Source organism: Nymphaea colorata, chromosome 3 (assembly GCF_008831285.2).
Source record: "Nymphaea colorata isolate Beijing-Zhang1983 chromosome 3, ASM883128v2, whole genome shotgun sequence".
Taxonomy (NCBI): Eukaryota; Viridiplantae; Streptophyta; class Magnoliopsida; order Nymphaeales; family Nymphaeaceae; genus Nymphaea; species Nymphaea colorata.
The window spans coordinates 19,825,707-19,845,798 of NC_045140.1; the positions used below are offsets into that span (position 1 = coordinate 19,825,707).

General features: G+C 40.0%; 2 protein-coding genes across 3 annotated transcripts; one reads left to right on the forward strand and one right to left on the reverse strand.

Moving 5' to 3' along the window:
- Positions 1-2,003: 2,003 nt before the first annotated feature.
- LOC116250139 (60S ribosomal protein L5) lies at positions 2,004-6,084 on the forward strand. Of its 2 annotated transcripts, XM_031623578.2 has the most exons (9): positions 2,004-2,161; positions 2,367-2,436; positions 2,529-2,620; positions 2,839-2,965; positions 3,145-3,224; positions 3,394-3,510; positions 4,697-4,831; positions 4,905-5,074; positions 5,782-6,084. In XM_031623578.2, exons 1-9 carry the CDS (start codon positions 2,159-2,161, stop codon positions 5,879-5,881), a joined length of 894 nt encoding a protein of 297 aa, XP_031479438.1. In that variant the 5' UTR covers positions 2,004-2,158; the 3' UTR covers positions 5,882-6,084. The 2 variants fall into 2 exon arrangements, with proteins under 2 accessions (XP_031479438.1, XP_031479437.1); XM_031623577.2 differs by lacking the exon at positions 2,004-2,161 and having other exon boundaries at positions 2,340-2,436.
- A 4,131-nt stretch (positions 6,085-10,215) lies between these two features.
- LOC116250138 (formin-like protein 1) lies at positions 10,216-14,703 on the reverse strand. The gene is made up of 4 exons (XM_031623576.2): positions 13,058-14,703; positions 12,460-12,659; positions 11,667-11,911; positions 10,216-11,289 (listed from the first exon to the last, which is right to left on the reverse strand). Exons 1-4 carry the CDS (start codon positions 14,515-14,517, stop codon positions 10,489-10,491), a joined length of 2,706 nt encoding a protein of 901 aa, XP_031479436.1. The 5' UTR covers positions 14,518-14,703; the 3' UTR covers positions 10,216-10,488.
- Between the last annotated feature and the right edge of the window lie 5,389 nt (positions 14,704-20,092).

Here is a 20,092-nt window from a genome sequence, read left to right on the forward strand (position 1 = left end):
GAGTAGATGGTATCTAAAACGAACTCGATTCTTAGTTTTAGGCATTTATCATACCTATGTATCATCCTTTCTGTTCTTAATTATAAAGATATCTACATGCATCTTGATTACAGATCAGTGCCTCTAGATCTCTTCAACAATAACAATCTAACATTTTGGGTAGGATGTGTTGACACTCACCTTGTTTCCATGGTGAGGAAGGACACGCTTGATTGTGTGGACAAAGTTTGCTTTGGAATAAACTGACCATGAATTAGGAATATAGTACTCTAAGTGGGCAATCAAATGAAGCAGAGCAAAAATCAAGATTCATCTATTATCTGCTTAACTTGAAAAACAAGTGAAAAATGTTTGACTTGACCTCACCCTCTCACTTTTGCACCTTCGGTTATCATCGACCGAATAAGAGTTGCTTTAGATGACCACTCTCGTTCGAATGAGGACGATGTCTCAGTTTGAAAAGAAAAGTATTTTTATTATGTTATATCAAACTATAAGGGTTCAGGACAATTCCACTGGAAAAGGAACCTCGGTTTAGTTCTCTGTGATATGGTGTGATGTCGTCTCAGTGCAATTTCATCCTCATTTGTAGAAAATAGCCATCCGGTGTTTTGTAGAAATGGCAATCGCTCTGTCCAATTAGAATGGAGTTTTGAGGGAGATAGCACTAACTCGTCGAACTCCAGTGAAAATTTGATCATCAATTTGATTCTCATGGGCTCTAATTCTTTGAACTGCAAACAGTAGATGCAGGACACTGCAGTTGATGATTGTCCTCCCTACTACCAAAACTCTAAGGTAGCCTTGGGGACCCCATGAATAAGAGGAATAAGAGTGAAGGTAATAATTTCCTTTTCTCCAACAGGTGTGTAATAAAAGAATGAATCTCTTGTTCCTTCCCTCTCTCCATGAGCATGGAAGGTGAGAGAGAGAGAGGGAGAGAAAGAAATATTACTTCCTCACGTAACAAAACACAAATGGGCATGTGAATGCTACTGTGCAAGAGGGCTTTTTCAAAGGACCAAAGCGACATCCCAAATCAAGATTCGTCTGAGAGAGGGAAAAAGCACTCAGAAACAAAAACATTGAGTCAATGCATGTAGGAATATAACAAAAAGCATAAATCTTAAAAGCAACCATTTAAAATTACCGCTAAAAAACTTCTCCAGCATGTAACATTTCTTCGCAAGCAACTCTCCTGCCTCTTGTGGCTTCTTCTCGAAGACCAACTGGGCTGCAATTCTTCGCCTCAGTGAGCTTGATTCCAATGCAATAGTTTCCTGAATAGCACCCACTGGCCCAATCGAATGATGTATTAGCAAGCTGATGCGGGATATTATTTGGATCCGAACGTGGGTCGGCTTGGGTAGTAGTTTCAAACGGTAAGATATAGATAGTGGCAGGAATATGATACGCTGCCACGCTATTCGCTAGCGTTACTTAGCAATATTCAATTAGTCTTCATTTGAGATCGATAATGGCGAAACTTGAGTTTAGACACTAAATATGTTGCACAAGGCTGCCTATTAGGAAGAAAAAGATTAATGTTTACTGACCCGAATTTTTCTATGCATCAGTAAATACCTGTTATATATATAGTGATTCACTTTGGATCGAACTTCAGATTCTGTTTGAAATTTTAACGTGAAAGAAATAGAAAAAGCATATCAGACTTTTCGAAGGCATTTCGGTATCTATATGATTTAATCGGAAAACCCTAACCCTGTCATCAGTATGCATGTGAACTTAATTTTTTTTTTTTTTTTTAGCAAATCCGATTTCTTGACATGTTGGATCTCGCTTCTGCTCACTCTCTAAATATTACGGTTCGAATAAACTGAGTTATGTTAAGAAGTAATAGCGAGCAGAGTATCTTAGAATTGATAGAGAATTTGATGGTCACTTGCCGGATGCACCACGGCCGGTTTGTTATCATTTTATGAATGAACTGAGTTGGTGAACTAAAATGAAAGGAGATCCACGTTTGGATCCAAATAATATAGTACCGTTTGAAACTACTACCCAAGCCGACCCACGTTTAGGGTTTGCAACCCTTTAGACCCTTACAAGCGTTTTTGGCTTGGAGGCTTCCGCGGGAGGTGGAAAGGAAGGACCAAGGGGGAAGAAGGTTTCTCTCTGCCCCCTGCAGAACGTGGAAATGGTGAGATTTTCTCTCTGGTGACCGTTCGTGCCATATGCTTCCAGGGTTCAAGATCTCTTTGTGAAAGCTGTTCTAAAAATTTCTTCTTGTTTCATTGATTCTTTTTAGTTTATGATTTTATGGATCTCCAAGCATATTTTCTCAGGTGTATATTAAAACTTGTTTATGTCCTCTGTAATAGATTTGTTGATTTATGTTGTTTCAGGCCTTTGCTAAAGCTCAGAAGACAAAAGCATATTTTAAGCGATTTCAAGTGAAGTACAAGAGAAGAAGACGTATGCTTTTTCCTTTCGTGTTGCGACATTTCTTAAGATTCTTTTCTTCCATGATAGTGATATTGACTTGTTTCCATCATCCTGTTAAACAGAGGGAAAAACAGATTATCGTGCACGCATTCGACTTATTAATCAGGATAAGAACAAATACAACACACCAAAGTATCGGTTTGTTGTTCGATTTGTATCCTATTCATCATCTTGTTTTATTATCATTTAAATTAAGCAATTGAACTTTAATTTATCAGTCTATGCAGTCAATCTTACTAGAGGTTATTTATGCCTTTATGTGGTGCAAATATTTTCTATTTTTTGGTTTTGCAACTGGATTTTGAGATGATATATCGCTGTTTATTTTGGTGGCTGTTTCAAATGTTGTTACTTAACTGCATTATTAATCAGACTAACAAAGATGTTTTAGCACAAATTACATCTGCCAGCATTGCTGGAGATTTGGTGCTAGCTGCAGCATATTCTCATGAACTTCCAAGATATGGACTTGAAGTAGGCTTGACCAATTATGCTGCTGGTTTGGCTCTCTCTCTCTCTCTCTCTCTCTCTCTCTCTCTCTCTCTCTTGCTTGCAAGCACATGCTAAAACACACACACACACACGTGTAAATGGCACACGTATATATGCGGACAAGCTCTATTTCAGCTTGCATATCTGGCATCATTAATTTGACAAATTTTATTTTTTTATGTTTAGCCTACTGCACTGGGCTTTTGTTGGCCCGTAGAGTCCTCAAAATGCTGGAGATGGATGAGGAATACCAGGGAAATGTGGAGGTATAGTTTATTGTAATTTGTAGTGTATGAAGTTTTATATTTGGAGGATCATGGTGTGAGTGCATAACTGTTTGTAGGATAGCTCATTATGATAGTTTTTGATAATGAATCTTTTTCTGGATTTTGTTGAAGCATAACGTATGGTCATTTGATTTCATGTTGTTTTTAGGCCACTGGAGAGGACTTTTCTGTTGAGCCTGCTGACAGCAGGAGACCTTTCCGTGCTCTGTTGGATGTTGGCCTTGTAAGGACAACCACTGGCAACCGCGTATTTGGTGCTCTTAAGGTATGCCTCTGTGTGTGTGTGTGTGTGTGTGTGTGTGTGTGTGTGTCTTCTCCCTGTGTGCATTTGAAGTTCTTTGATTGTGTTATGGCTGCCTGTTTGAGTTGCTGGTTGAAAATAAATTTTGGATGGATTAAAATTGTAAATTAGTCCTCTTAGAGAGTTTGACATTGCTTCCCAATGGGAATGAATGTATCTTTTATCTTTCATCATTCTTTTTTCAAGAAGTTTAAGGATATCATATCAATAGCGGCTTCTTCAGATACCTATGCAATAAAGAAAGTCACTAATATGAAGGTTCCTCTTGGTTTGTTTTCCATTGCGAAAGTCTAAAAAGTCTAAGAAAATGTGAAAACGAGATTAGGAAAATGATTAGAGAGGATATACATATAGCCTATTTCTTTCCACAATAAGTTTATCTGATGCCTTGAAACGTTGTGAAAAACATGGTGACTACCATTAATAAATATATGAGTTCATTTGGTTGCGGTGGATGGTCTTCTGTCGACAATCATTCTGATGCTTTTTGCATGGGATTAATCTGTCCTTTTGCATGATGTGTTAATTATTGTTGCAATTTAGGACTACCCCTTGTTTTCCTTCTGCCATTTTTTGGTAGACACTCTACTCACTAAGTAAATCTTATTTCTAATTTTGTTTATTTGCCTGGACATATAACACAAGCCCTCTGGCTTCTTTTAGATGTGATTTCCTGGCTCCATCATGCTTTCCTGGCACCCATTTTCAATGGTCCTCTAGTACTTCATTTTGAATTTTGCTTTAAAAATCTTTGTAAAACCTTTTTTTTTTTTAAATTGAAGGTGACAATTTGAATGGTAATCCAAGGGAATTTTGCTTGCTGTTGAACTTGGAATATGATCTTGTTGTCTAAAGCTTTTCCAGAATATCTTGAGTTTTATGATTTGGGCCCTTACATTTGTTCTTAAACTATTTTTAGATAGGCTTATGGGTTGGCTTGTCTGTTCTTGCGTTTGAATTGCTTCTTTCCACGTTTAGTGCCAACTGGATCTGGTTTCTTTTGGTTTTCGGTTCAGTTGTTTATAGGATGTTGATCAACTTGCCAGAATGCTTCTGTTTATGAAAATGGACCTTTGTGAAAGTTTCTACGCAGATTATACGTTCAAATTCAAGATTTTTTCATGCTATGTAATGAAGATTCCTTTTGTAGGGTGCACTTGATGGTGGGCTTGACATCCCTCACAGTGACAAGAGGTTTGCTGGATTCAGCAAGGAGCAGAAGCATCTTGATGCAGAGGTGCATCGTAAATACATCTTTGGTGGTCATGTGGCTGCTTATATGAAGGTATTTGATTGTTTTGTTTTTGAACTTTGTCCTTCTCGTGACTTGTTATTCAAGGATCATGGTTATCTTGCAGACTCTGATGGAGGATGAACCTGAAAAATATCAGTCTCAATTCAATGAATATGTTAAGAGAGAAATTGAACCTGATGCCATTGAGGGAATGTATAAGAAGGTGCATGCTGCCATTCGTGCTGATCCCTCCTTCGTAAAGACTGAGAAGCAGCCTCCCAAGACGCACAAGAGGTATGCAGTTGTACTGTATTCTAGGCTTTGTGTGTGTGTGTGTGTGTGTGTCTGCACTTGTGCATGTGATCCATGCGATAATGGCATTGCCTGGTCAGTGTTCACGGTAAAGCTATTGAAGTTGGCCCCTGTGATTGTAATTTTAATAGCTGGACTGAGGACTCACTCTACGATAATTACTAAAATGCTAGGTTCTTTGTCCATAATTTACTGAGAACATAGTAGTCTAATATTTTCCTTTATTCCAAAAAATGCAAACATGATTCAACCGAACGTTTTGATGCTATTGTTAGCGCATGTAAACCTGTGCTGGCATGAATGTACAAAAATATGTTTTGCTGTGAAATGGTTGTTCTAAGAGTGTCTCCCCAAGTTATCGTGTTTAGTAGCGGTGTTGCCGGTCAGCAGATAAACGATATGTTTGTGTAGGCGTTGTTTTAGTAGCTGCTGATCCAGTTTGGACTTGGCTCTTAGCAACTTGTGACCTGTATCGGATGTTAAGTGTTTGGGCTGGTAAATCTTTGTGGGCCTTTTTGGCGTCTTCGTCTTGTCGAAAGAGTGCGTGCTTGCTTCTGTATCAGCTTCTCTTTGTGCTTTTCCATCTGCTATCGTTGCTTAACTTAATCCGTTTGTGTTCTGTATTTTCTTTTTAACTAATTAACGTGCTACGATGGCCCATCCTGAATATTTTCTATCCCCTGATCCAGGTACAACCTAAAGAAGTTGACATACGAGGAGAGGAAAGCGAAGCTGATCGAAAGGTTGAATGCTCTCAATTCAGCTACAGCGGAGGATGACGAGGAGTGATGAAATAGGAATTTTCTTATTCTTTTGAATCTGTTCTGCCTTCTAAGCACTGCTGTTTATGACTGAGCCTTTATAGATGCCCTCTTCAGATGATTTTCATTTTTTGTATTTAGGTTTAAGGATGTGGTTTAGTGGGATTATGCATCCTAATTTTGTTTAGACAATTGTACCGGAGAATGATACGGTCTTTTTGGTTGCTGTTACATGACTTTCATCTGGAGCCGGCGCTTGATGTCTCTTTTGCTTTGAATTAGATTCCCAGTTTTCTGGGAAACAATGTCCCAGTTTTTCGGAGTGACGACCCTTTCTAGGTCTTTTTGGATTTTTAATTTTCCGTTGGGAAAGGCAAAACAATGCTTTAAGAAATAGAAAAATGGAAAAGTAAGCTAATTTCTTTTCTGATAACACGATTAATACTTTGGCTTCTGAAGGCTTTTAGTCGAGGACCACTTTTTCTTTTTTCCCGTCCGATCCACCGTTCTTCTCGCGATCTGAGTGGGGTGATGATCTCTTCTTGGTGCGTTTTTACGGTCGCCCTTGCAACTGCACAATATTTTAAAGAATAATCTCACTTTTGTGCCGAATGGTGTGCCTAATGCGGCAACGAAGGAGGTTGGAGCTCTCTAAGCTTTGCGATGTTTCGCCGGGGTTGCATTTTTGTGGTTTTTTGGCATTATTTGGGGTTTTTTTTGAAGTGACCTATTCATATGTAACGCTTTTTATGTGCTTATGAGTTCTGGATTTGCATTTTCATCTTGAAACCCTCTTTTTTTTTTGTTTATTTCTTCAACGGATTGTTAGTTGTTCTTGTGTGTTAAATATCTACGACAATGCTGGATTACTTTTGTGAAACATATTAAAGACCCAACTGTCTGAGAGCCGGTTCAGCTATGTGGTTTTTAAGTTATTCCTTTTCATGAAGGTTTATGAAACAAAGGTAATGCTTCTATGTGGCTTATGTTAAAGTGGATGCCATGATTCTTGAAGATGGTATCGTTAAAGTGTCGTATAATATGAATGCAAGCTTAAAAGCACCTAATTTAGCATATGGTGATACATTTGACATGAAAAGAAAAAAGAGAGATTCGTTGAAGATGGCCAGTGCTACAATTAGTTGCTGCATTTGTACAGTTAGAATAAAAAGTCTCCCTTCTGTGAGTCGATCCTTGGGACCTTGATGGGGTTGGCACAATGGGTGCAGTGGGAGGCAGTAAGTGACCAGTCTCGGTTTTAAATTTCCGGGGCATCGATATGCAAGTTGAAGCAGACTGTCTTAATCAAAACACGAAAAGCAGGTCTAAACCCTATGAGTAATGAGGCAAAGGGTGTTTCGGTCCTCTTGTTGGTCTGTAGGACTAAACACTCTTTTGCTCACTAGACATTCTAATGGGGCTATAATGAAGGATCAACTTCCTCGATCAATTTTTACTGCACATCCGCAAGGGGAGCTCCCATCCTGATCAAAGATCAATTAAGAAACTATGGCACCAAAGGTAATTGATATCTATGATAGGCTAAAAACGTGAATTTGTTCAAGTGAGCATCAATTTAAGCTGCCAATGGCAATGCTTCGAAACGTAGAGATGAGGATGCTATCGCTTGCCGGCCGGAAACTATCTTAGGAAGAACCACCCAGAACAAGAATTGGGTGAGAATGGGCGGGCAATTGGCACCCTCTGGTTTGTGCACCAGCCCTACATAATGACCAAAATACTCTTGATCATAAAAGCTAGGGCACATGAGAGCAAGGGTCTACCTGAAAATGTGAGAGTTGAGGTGTCCTGAAATGATAGCCGAAGGTTTTATGATTGCACTACATAGCACCCTGAGCGGTGTACTGTAGTGCGAATGGCTTGGTTACTGATAGGTGGCTGGTCACCAGCTCAAATGGCGTGGGCCTTTATCTCTTGTGCCAAATGGGGAGGAAGCAATGCAAGAGCTGATGTCTAGCAATGGGCCGTAACTCAGGCACCGACGCAGGCTTAAACCCCGTGTGCAGGAAAATGGGTAGGTTCTTTCGCTCTCACAAATTGCAGTAGATGGCATCAATAAAGGGACACAAGCGTATCATCGCTTGAAACATTTCCTGTTATTCTGTTGAAATTATTCTTCGTGGTATGTGAACACTCAGTGTGGTTGGACGATTAATTAGCGCAAATGTCAATTTTGCTGAATCACCTGTAAGGGTTCATCACAATTACAACGGAAAAGAAACCTCGGTTTAATTATTTAGCATGTTCTCTGTGATATGGTGTAATGTCGTCTCGGTTCCATTCCATCCTCACTTGTAGAAAATAGCCATTCAAAGTTCGAGGTGTTTGTAGAAATGACAACCGTTCCCTCCTTTCAACATGGAGTTCCGAGGGATGTAGCATTAACTGGCAGACTTGTCAAAATTTGATCGTTAATTCGATTTTCATGGGCACCATTTTTTTGAATTGTAATCGGTGGATGTAACTAAAACGCAAATGGGCATGTGCATGCTGCTGGAAAATTTATTATTTAGTAGGCTTTCTCTCTCTCTCATGACTCTGTGGAAGAGGGCTTATTAGTCATTCAAGACTCCCCTACTTTGAAGATGGCTGAGACTGCAGCTGGAAGGCATTTATGTAGTAGAAAAGTGTGTGGCCGTAAGTCCATGAGACTGACAAATCTGAAACCGAAGAAAAAGTGACCAAACCCCTCATACTGCTGACGAAAGCCGTCCGACTTCGTCGTGGCGTGCTAACATCGCTTGTCAATGGACCAAGGTAGCTCCTGCAACTGCAACCCAGGGCGCTGCAACAGAATAGCTCCTGCAACTGCAACCCAGGGCGCTGCAACTTTCTGTTGCCTAAAATCCGTTTTTGTTGTTCAAGCTGGGACCTGTCACATGTCTTATCTACAACTACGATAAAAGTTTCCGCAAGACTAAATGTTGTTCTAGCCAACTCTGATAGGAGGAGATGTGATCTAGTTGCTATATTTGAAAAGAATCTGCTCTTGAGTAATGGGGAGCCGGGGACCTAATTTGCACACAAGATTTTGATAAAATGCATTCTTTGAATTAGAATTACATGTACCAAGGGCTTCAAATTCTTATCAAAGTAGCCATGTAGATTATATCTACATTGTTAAGGGTAATATTATCTTAAGGTCTTAATCCAAGAGGTGTTTCTACTTAGCAACAAATCTTTTCTGGATCTCAGTTATTGATTATGCTTAATGAAGTTCAAAGTGGTTTGCGGTGGTTTATCGATTGAATACTTTATCAGATTCAGATGATCTGCGAGGAGGTTGAATCACCACGGCAAGACCAGCCTGCAGGTTGCATAATGCAACCACCCTTGTGCAGTTGGTTCATGGTTGGTGTTCAAGTGGTTTCTTCAAGCGAAGATACACATCCATAAGGCATCAATCATGTAGGCATTTGTACGTTAGCTGTAACAAAACGATAGGATGACCTCATGAATCAAGCAAGTTGTGGCCAACTCCATGACTCTTCTTTTCATGGCATGTGATACAAAACCAACTCACCGCCACTGGTATTTTGAACTGTTTGCTGAACTTCATTGATCATAATAGTTGTTCGCATTTGAATGTTTGGTTGTGGACGCAGCTCTGGACCATGAGGGCAATGGGAAGGGAGGCAGAGCTTCGGCTCTCATTTGGGTGGTGGGATAACGTCCCACTTACCCAAATAATTCGGTGGTGTATGTCACAATTATTCTGTATGGTGTCGTCCAGAAACAAACAAGTGAGTACCACCATACCAAGGAATCACCATTGCCGTGAAAGGGAAGATGAAATGAAACGCTTTACTTTTAAAATTTAGCTAGTGTATTTACAAGGCCGTCGGTGTAATCAAAGTTTCTATCTTATAATTTGATTGCACAGGTTTCAAAACACATTTTGCTTTACCGAGCAACTACAGAAGACACCAGACGAGTGCTTGAACGAATGGATACAGATAACGCAATGTTTGGAGATTCGAGAGGGAGAGTGGATCTGTGACTGCCAAGTATCCACAAGGTAAGCAAAAACACAAGCTGTACAGAGTACGATCTCTTACAGGGGCCGGCACACAGGCGACGGAAATCAAAGACTTGAAAGCCTAGAAATCAGAAAAATAAATGAACTTGTCTTTCCAGACTGTCATGTGGTTGTCTCTGCTATAATTTCTCATTCAATCGGTAAAATTTCAAGGAGAAGACCAAATGATCAATCGCCAAGACGCCAACCACTGCACGTTTCTTCAAGTTCTCTTGATGATAAGCTCATCAGAATGCAGCCTATAAATTCGCTACAACTTAAAAGTACCTCTGTTATTATTTTGTTTCATTTGTGCAACTGGGTAGAAAAAGAATTAATAGTTTGCCAGTTCCTTTATCATGTTTCATCGAATTTTGCAGCTGGAAACTCACCTTATTACACAGCTTATACATTGGTTTCTGCACAACCCCTCTGTATATAGATATAATATAAATAAAATAAATCGTCCTATTGGGAAAAGACAAAAATTACATCGATGATTTACGTACAAAAAGGGTTCCCAGCGGCATCGGTGCATGTTCTGCTGGATGTATACGATATTTTGGTGATCATTGAAGAAGAAAGCTGGAGATGAATCATGAAGAGGAACTCCCACCGTCATCCTCACTGTCTGTCCATCGCCTCTGGAAGGCCGGCGTAGGCATCATTGGCTGGAGGGTGGGGTTAACAGGAACCGGGAAATGGCGCCCAGAACTCACCACTGTCGTCCGCCCCTGCATGCTCCCGACCTCCTTGCATACTCGGTCAAGAATATCAAGGAAGTCGCGCACTATGACAAAGATGCGAAATGGGTGTGCCTCTTCACGAGCTGCATTGCCATGGAAGTACTCTGTTATCTCCTTCACAAGTGAGAGAGCAACGCTTCCCTCAGCACGGATCCTCAATATCTCCTCCTCAGCCTTGTGCTTGAATGAAGACATTGATGACGCAAACAGTGCATTGGCCGCGCAATCGCCAGCAAGATGGACAGCCTCAGAGATCTTCTCAAGGCCAGAGACAAGCTTGGAGACGTAAGATTCAAGGACAACAGGGTCCATGGAGGCAGCCTTCTTAACATTGGCAAGCTCCCCAGAGAGTCCTGCAACCATTTTAAGACCAAGCTTACGAGAGTTGTCAGCACCGGTCGCCTCAGCGGATGTAGCAGAGTGGCTATCTATGTGTGACCCCTCATAGCGGACAATCTCTTGGACAACAAAGTGGAGGAGTGTGGTCTTCCCATCGGTGCCTTTGACATCGACAAGCTTCAGGAGGGTGTCCAGTTTGAAGGCATGCGCATCACCACGGTTGGTGCCATCATTCATCCGATTGCCCGTCTTGAGTACAGCTTCAAGGAGCTTGAGGAAGAGGCGGCTATTCCGCAGTTCCTCACAGGCTGCCTGAGATTGGAAGCAAGTTATAATTCATATGATATTGAACGCCCGATCCCTTGAAGCACTACTTGTAAACAAATTCAGTAAATCAGATGACTTGAAACTAAACGCAAAGATCTTTGGGTTGTTTAAAGAGTGTCTTCAAAGGCATTACACGATTCAGGTTCAAGTTCTGATACCATCCTGCCAACTTTTAGATGATTGACAGGTTGTGATTTTCATTGATGTTCTTAGTTTTATTTCAACATCTATCCAAACCAACCACATATCCATCGATTTTGTCATCGTGCGTGCGTGTGTGTGTGTATATATATATACATATCTATATATAAAACTTTCTAGTGTTCGAGAAGAAAAAAAGGGCCTAGAATTGGCAACCATACCTCAAGCGTTTTGAAAGATTTTCTGAGATAGGCAATCTCTGATTCAAAGTTAGCACTGTAGAGCATGGCCTCTACCCTTTTGAAGGCAAAGGGTATATCAAGCACAGCCTTAAGGAATCTCTCAGCTGCCCCAAGCTTGGAATTTTGTCCTTCAGTGTATCCTTTCAATTTCACTTCTTCCTCTTTGGTCGGCGCCATCTTTTGTAACGTTTCGAGTAGCTCAGCGCCTAATCCATCCGTGTTACCTACAATACATCAATCAATTTATGAAAGTTCAAAACCACAGATTCATGGCAAGATGAACCATTTTATCTACATATGCAGGCCAAATTTATCATAAAGAACCCACTGCTCACGAAGTACCTCTAACAATACCTTGCATACAATACTGAAAATACTCGAGACAAACCTAAGCAAATCCTGTTCCTAATCTTGCCAGATTACTTGATTTCCAAATCAGAAGATACAAAGAGAAATAATAGATAACTGAGCAATACTAATGCTCTGTCACAGGCAGCTTCCCTCATGGACAAGTTATAACATTCAAGACCAGTGTCATAAATATCGCTGCATATCAACCGATATCGGTCCATAAGTTGTATTGGCGCCTCCCCGCAAGTCCACAATGAAGCAGGGCCGGTTCATGCCCTTCCAAATACCGGCATTACGATTCAGCCTCGTAATCGCCAATATTCCAACAAAATAATAATGAAAGACAAATTCGTTTGATTAAAAAATGGCCGCTACGGGTTTCTGACATGAGTTAGAAACTGATGCTTGTAACAACTCCCACCTTCTACAAGCGCTTCACAGACTTCCTCTTTTGTCACATTGAGGGCTCTCAAAAGGATTGCAATGTTTTGGGATTTTTTTGGATCCAGCACTCTGTTCTCCTGAACTGGTGATGGAAGAACCACCCGTTTGCTTGTCTCTTTTGGAGTTGTATCGGTGGCCTTTGACAAGAAGAGAGTTTCAATCATTTCTTCATTCAATCTGCGAAAACGAAGGTACGACACACAGGCAAAATGCCCATCAGTTACGCATTAATACTGCCATCAAATTTCTACGGGATACAGTAAGAAAGTATATGAAAAGAAACTCCCATCAAACATTGAACTATTAGAAAGGCGGCAAGTGAAGCAAAGTCTCGCCGGTTAATGCTGGCAACAAAATCTACACGATACAGTAACAAAGACTACGATAACGAATTCTCATCACAGGGGAAACGTTGTCCGACCTTTCTCAGAACAGCAGATCAATCACTAAATCACAAGCGCAGAGCATGTCTAAAATTTGGGAAGAAGGAAAAAAGGGAGAAAGCAAATTTGGAAGCCAATGAGGGGAAAATTAAAGTAACCAAGAAGCATAATTGTGGAAGGTTCTTTGCTTACTGGAACGAACTAGACTTTAATTGGTCCCACACCATTGCTCGATCTGAGCTCGCCCGCACCTTGTCCCAATGTAAAGGCTTTAACTTCGGACGAGGGGTCTCGCCAAGTTTTTCGGGGGACTTGTTGGTCTCTGGTGAGTTTGGCTTGCTCTGCGGCTTGGTTTCCGGCGAGCTCTCTGCCTTCACGGTATCCGGACTTCTTCGCGGGCTTACCAATGGCGGAGGTCTGGGAATTGGCCTGTCTGGGTTTGACGGTGGAGTTGAGGATTGCCAAAGACTACCCTTTGGTGGTGGTGGTGGAGGAGGAGGAGGAGGAGGAGTTCGGCTGGAAATGACGGGCTGCGTAGGTGGGGACGGCGTCCCAGAGAATGACCTTCTTCCAGATGAAGCAGCTTTTACCGATGATCCTTCGGAAGGAGAAGACGGCAGAGACGGCAAAGTAAACTTTCCGTCCCGCGGCAGATGGAAGGATGGAGGCGGAAGCTGGAAGCCAGCATGGCCAAGGACCTCGGAACCCGTGGATTCCCCTCCGGAGCCTGGTGAAGGAGGCGTGGAACCCGCCGGAGACGTCGATTTGGAAGATGGGTAGGAGGGGGTCGTCAAATTCGAGGCCCCAGAGTCCGGCCTTGCTGGGGAGGAGGCCTGCAACATCCGTCCGGAGGCAGATTTGGTAGCTGGACTCTCCTTGCGGTTCCTGCTCGAAGAGCCCCTGGGCGAGTAGAATGACTCGCTGTCGTCGTCATCTGTCGACTCCAGACCGGACTCCGGTCTGCGGCATTGGCGGGAGAGAGGCGGGAGTGGAAGGAGCTCAGGGCTCCGACTGTGGAAGCTCAGCGGAGAGCCCAATTTTCGGTTGTTGGAAGGACTAACGTTCAAAGCATCCTCGCCCTCCGTTCTCCGAGTGTCTACGACGGTGCCCAAGTAAAGGACTTCCGAACCGTTGGCGACTGCCACCTTGGTGGTGGAACCCGGATCAGTAGCCGGGAAGAGGCGGATACTAGCGGATCTGGAAGCCTTCTGGTCGTACTCGCCATAGGATCTCCGTCGCCGAAGCAGAAAGATGCCGGCCAGTAGAACGAAGAGGGCGAAGACGCTGATGATGACGGGGATGATGACCTTCGCATGGTTGGGGCTCTTTGCGGAAGAGGTTGGTCGGACGACATTGGACGGAATAGTAACGGACGGGATGGCGGCAGGAGGTGGATTGGTGGTGGGAGTCGTGGGCGTGGAGGTCGCTGGGGTGGTGGGGTTGAGAGGGAAGAATGGTGTTGGAGTGGTGCTGGAAGGGGGTGGGGGGGAGGAATGGGTGGTGGGATCGGCGGGGAAGAAAGGTTGGTGGAGAGATCTCCTGCTAACTGCGGCCGGAGTGGCACCGGCGGCGAGGTGTTGATTGGTGAAGCAGGGGAAGAGGCGGAGGAGGAAGAAGAGAAGGAACCTCAGGTGGCAAGGGAAGGTTGGCATCGTTCAGGTGACGAGGAGGAGGACTGAAGATCCTCAAGATCCTCGTCAATGGTGATGATGGTAGCCCCAGCGGGTGGTCGGTAGAGAGAGAGAGAGAGCTGGAGTAGGGAGTTGGGCAAGTGTACTGAGGCAGTGCCTCTGAACCAAGAATAGAGAGAGAGTGTGTGTGTATGTAGAAGGAGAACGTGATGACAGTGGCAACTTTGGGAAGTGCTTTAGCTTTTAAGGATTTTTCATAATGGTGGCCACATCATTAGATATTCCCAAAGTCCGACTTTTCCTTTTCAGAACTTTCAATTTCCTCCCCAATAAAAATGTGTTTCTGGTTGGTGCGGTAAATATCTCCGATATATTCAATTATCCAATCTTTTAGCCGCAGTTTTGGATCGAAAACCCACAACGGTCCGACCTTACTCGACATAAATGCAAGATTTTATGACAGTATGATATAAATTAGGTCTTAATGATACATTGTAAATTCAAAATCGAATCCAATTAGGTAAAAGCTAAATTCAATTCCAATCCCATCACTAGGAGCATGTCCGATTGTGTTGACCCTCTTAACTTCTTGAATTCAAGACGTAATATACTTTTATAAAATAACTCAAATGTGCTGAATCTTAAATGGGTAAAATGCAAGAGTCTGTCCCTAACAACATAGATGCTATAGTGATTAGCAAATACCCAAACCTCTTAACTTTGTGTTAAGTATTTTTAAACAAAGTGTAAACCTCTAATGTGTTTATAAATGCTGATTTTATGTAAATCATGTTTTAGATCAAGTTTTTTTTGTAAAGAAATTGATCTTCCTACTGTCCAAATTTTGATGTTGTAAGAGCAGTTCATTTTTTTTATTATTAGAAAATATTAAAGTAAAAAAAAAGTTGTCTAACTTAATATATGTCTCTCACCAAATTACTTTTAAAATCATATCAATATGGTTAAATTACAAAAATAAATAAGTAATCACAACCCCCTTGGCGGCTGTGCCGCCCTGTGAAGTCGACGTTTCGAAGGCTCCACTTGGCAGCCTTTCGATTGATACACAGTTGAGGAGTAATTAATCTTAATAACTTTGTTATATATATATATATATATATATATATATATATATATATTTGTATTTATACATAAAAATTAAATGATGACTATATTTATCAAGAGTCCACCAGCTCAGTCATGAACGCTATCCAATCTACCTTAACAATGGTTGATAAAAAAATAATGACAAAAAAAAGTAACAGACATTTTCATTATATAATATTACTTGGTACATTTTTTTTCATGGTTTTTCTGTCAACCATTAAGAATGATTGACTATTAAAAACATTATTCTCTCTCTCTCTATATATATATATATAACATTGTTTTTAAAAAGGTTCTTAAAGGCATGCACATACCCTATACCCTACCTCCTTAACTGGTAAAAATGCTTTGGGCCATACTTCGAATTATATGGGGCATAAGTAGGTTGGAGAACATGTCGGTTTAATTTAAATATATCACAATAAATCTAATTAATAAATAAAATATATTTTACATTAATGTTTGATGAAAAAAATTAATTTTTGTCATCAACTAATCTTCTAATGATTCATTTAAGTTGAACAAAATTAAGAAAATACAATAGATTGAACATGCATTTGAACTGCAATATGCATTCCTAGGCATGGAGATTTGAGAAATACGAAAAGAAGGGCGAATCTGAAAGTGATAAAGCGAGCGAGAATTATTTAAGAAATCGGCGATCCCTTTTCACTCGTTGGGGTCAGTGGAGGGAGAGAGGGGAGGTGGGTCCCGCACTTTATGCAACGAATGGAAGGAAGCACGAAGTGGTCGGTCGCCAGTGCCACCATACATGCAAATGTCGAGGGTCGAGAGATCTGCGACGTTTCTGAGAGGACCAAACTACCCTTTCCTTTCTCCAAATTTTACGGTAGGTCCATGGATTAAGAGAGAGAGTTGCTCCTCGGGTTAGACACGAGTTAGAATAAAGTAAGAAATATTCGTTTTCACTCATGTCGTTTGCTTATAACTTGGTAAAATATTTCTTTTATAATATTGTGATGAAAGTCATACTTTTCACACAAAACTGTGGAACGTAAGATTTGAAGTGAATCTCGGTTTCTTGAAACACAGGAAACATAAGTCACATTTCATCACTAATTTTTTTTTTTTCAGGCGGAAAAGTTTCGTTTGGGGACTTTATTTTATCTTTTTTTTTCGAAAAGCGTGACATTTTTTCAAAAAAATGGCAATGCCCCGTAGAAGAAAAGCATAAATTTTTATAATGAAAAATAAAGCATGCATATCAAATGTTGTTTTTTTTTTTTAGAAAATGAGAAAACCGGAGCAGACCATTTGAAAAACATGGAGCAGAGAAGGTTATAAGTTATCACTTCTAATTATGGGTTGAAAATGACCAAAATACTTTTGCTAGTTAACTAGAAGACCTCACTCTCATAAGGGTAAAAATGGGATTTCAAACAATTTTAACTCTGTGAAATTACCGAAGTGTCCACTTATGCCTCTTCTATGTAAAAAAAGTAAGTCCCCAATACAATAGAAACATTTTTTCACTCTAAGAAAGCAACGTATGAGGATTGATGAGTATTTTATATTCTTAAAAAACTTGTTCTTTTTTGCCTTTGCTAGGGTTTTTCTCTTTATTAGTAAGGGCATTATGGTATTTTTGAACCCCAAAGATACCCTCCGTATTCTGGGCCCGAACATATGATCGGCTTCACTAAGTTATGGTTCAAAGTTTCATATGAACAAATTCAGTAAACGCAAACTAAGTCGCATTTTTTTTAACCAAAGCAGATGTATGCCTTCTATAACAGTAGAAGGTCAATAAATTTTCTAATTAAAAGAATTCTACGTTCAAAGAGACACATAATTTATGCATTGGCAAACTATGGAGCGATCAATATGTAAAATCATGAAAATGATGCAGGCAAAATGCCTACATTGCCTCCACTTCCAAGGCTTTTCTATTACACCTAACTTTTAATGACGAAAAATTTGATTATCATATGGAGTTGCCCTAGGAATGGGTCATGATTGGTGTAATATTAAGCACCCAAAAGGAAAAAATTAAATATCTTCTCTTTTAGTTCAGGGGAGCAGGGTTTGACCCCACCCAACCTCTCATTTCTCACGGTATAGGGTTTGCTTTGGTGCATAGAAGTGTCGCCCTCGCCACACTTCAATTTAAACGTCGGTGACCCCTTGTTTGAAACACAGTGAGTTGACACTATAAGGATTGAAAACTTTGATTGGTCGCTTACCAACCCCTAGTGCCAAGCTCCTTGAGACCCCGGCTTCTCTCTTTACTTGCTTTTTAACAAATGACAGCAATTTTAGAGCCCCATGTTAGTTGGTCTTTTCATTCATATTTTGGTGGCCCTTAATCATTTAATTGCTTTAGTGCACGTCTATTATAATTGATTATGCGTTTAAAGAGCTTAAGTTTTTTTTTTTTTTTTTTTTTTAAATAGCGCCCCTCATATAAAAATTTGCTTAGTGATCTCTAACTTTAATTGTGACTTTTGGAGATCACCTCCTTTCCTTTTCTTCAAATGTTAGTCATGGATAAGCAACTAATGTGACCATTGACTTTGTAGCATTGGGAAAGGGAATTACATTTTGTTAATTTTCTGAATGCGTGCCAGTTTTTGTTTTTTGTATTTATAAAATATTTAAAAAATGAACGATGTAAGAGACATGCATGATATGTTGGCGAACAGAATTAAAATATGCGAAAAATTCAATTTGAATATGTTTGTTTTGACCATATTATGTCAATTTTGACAACATTGTTATACATATATGCATATATATTCACCAAATTTGGCGTCCTTTCCAATGTAAAAACTTACGTGAGAATTTAGCTCGTAAGAAACATTTTTTGTTTTACAAAATATAACTATTTAACATTTTATATTGAGAGTAAAAGAAATAACAGTTATGATTGTGATAGTAGTGAATGCTTGTCTATGGGAAACACTTGCTCAATGTGGACAGCTACACGATTAGAAGAAAATGTAAAGGAAATAATTAATGTCAGTCACAATTTTATGAAAAAAATAGTTTTATCCAAAAAACTGTGCATTTTTCTAGTAATAGCCATACATAAATAGAAAAATGAAAAGTTAAAAGTTTATTCACATATATATATATATATAGTCTGATGTAATGCATTTGAGCATATATATTAGAAAATCAAGATAAAAAGATGTCCTCGGACGGAAGAACTAAATATATGATTTCTACCTAAGACGCATATAAATAATAAAAAAAAACACACCTAACTTTTAATACACCTCGATTTCTGTCGTCAACGAGCAGCTTCATCAGTTTCTTTTTTGTCGATACCTAGAGAAAAAGAAATCTATTATTTTTGCAAAAAGAAAAAGTACTTGTTTATTACTTTTGTGAATGCGGCTAAATCTGTGTTAGGTGATTTTCTAACATTATTATAAGAGACATTCATGTTCATATCAGGCATGCGGGTAGTCGGTAGATTTATAAATGGCAAAACAAAGAAGTTACTAAGACCCAAAATGACATTATAGTTTTCTTTACGTCCTTCAGTCAAGTTAAATTAGTCCCTTACCCATGCAAAGAACACTGAACGCCCACAAATCGCTGCAAGTAAAAGAGACAGATACCGGAGCATTTTCAATGGGAAATGACTAAAATGTTGTTATTGGTTGGATTGGAACATGTCCAGACAGCGTAAAAAGTCGATTAATTGAAGAACTCGAACTCGACTCGTTAAGCAAATGACTCGGTTTGAATTCGTTCATGAGTTTAGCTCGAGTAGCTTAACTCGTTGTTCTCCCGTACCTTCTGGTGTATAAGTCTATCTATAAGAGGGTGCGGGTTAACACGCCCTCTCCTAAGCATATTATTGAAAATTTTCAAACTTATTAGGCCGAAATTTTTATGATATTTGTTCATATGTTTTTTTATTGTTACTAAATCTATTAACCATTTCTAGAAATTTTTGAAAAGTTACTTATATTCTTATTCCTGGCCCACAAATTAATAAAGCTGATGTCTTCATTATCATGTTTGGTTCATTTCCCACCTTCCTCCTTTGGACTAAGCCCTTTTTGAGAGAGCCCGAAGGCCAAAACAAGAAGATCCTAAATTTTGGCCATTAAAAGAGGGGATGAAAGTCTTGCTTTCTCGATAATGGTTGTGGAATCTCCTTACAAACAAAGGGCCCAAGGCAATCAATTCAGGTTAGCATTGATTTTCTTATTAAATCCTTTGGATTCTCAAATGTATCGTGTGTGCATTAGTAGGGACATTTGGTGCCCTTACATTCAATTTGGGATAAGTTTCCTTAGATATTATGTCACAATTTCTCTCTTTAATTTAGAAAAAGTATAAAATGAGAGGCTTGGCCTAGCCTCTGACCTTTTTGGGTTGTTTGACAACCATAAACAGTTTTTTACTCTTAAAACAGTAACAAACCTTTTTTATCAGCCCTTCTTTTATTTTTGCTTTTGTTTTTTTTTTGGTGTGCTTAGTGATGCTCTCTCTCTCTCTTATCTAACCCAAT

Coding starts and splice junctions, on each gene's coding strand:
- LOC116250139 (XM_031623577.2), top strand. CDS start 2,355: ATGTTGTTTCAGGCCTTTGCTAAAGCTCAGAAGACAAAAGCATATTTT. Junction 2,621..2,838: donor ATCGGTTTGTTGTTCGATTT/GTATCCTATTCA, acceptor ATTATTAATCAG/ACTAACAAAGATGTTTTAGC. Junction 5,075..5,781: donor CCTCCCAAGACGCACAAGAG/GTATGCAGTTGT, acceptor CCCCTGATCCAG/GTACAACCTAAAGAAGTTGA.
- LOC116250138 (XM_031623576.2), bottom strand. CDS start 14,517: ATGCCAACCTTCCCTTGCCACCTGAGGTTCCTTCTCTTCTTCCTCCTC. Junction 11,912..12,459: donor CTGTGAAGCGCTTGTAGAAG/GTGGGAGTTGTT, acceptor GATGTATTGTAG/GTAACACGGATGGATTAGGC. Junction 11,290..11,666: donor AATCTTTCAAAACGCTTGAG/GTATGGTTGCCA, acceptor TTCCAATCTCAG/GCAGCCTGTGAGGAACTGCG.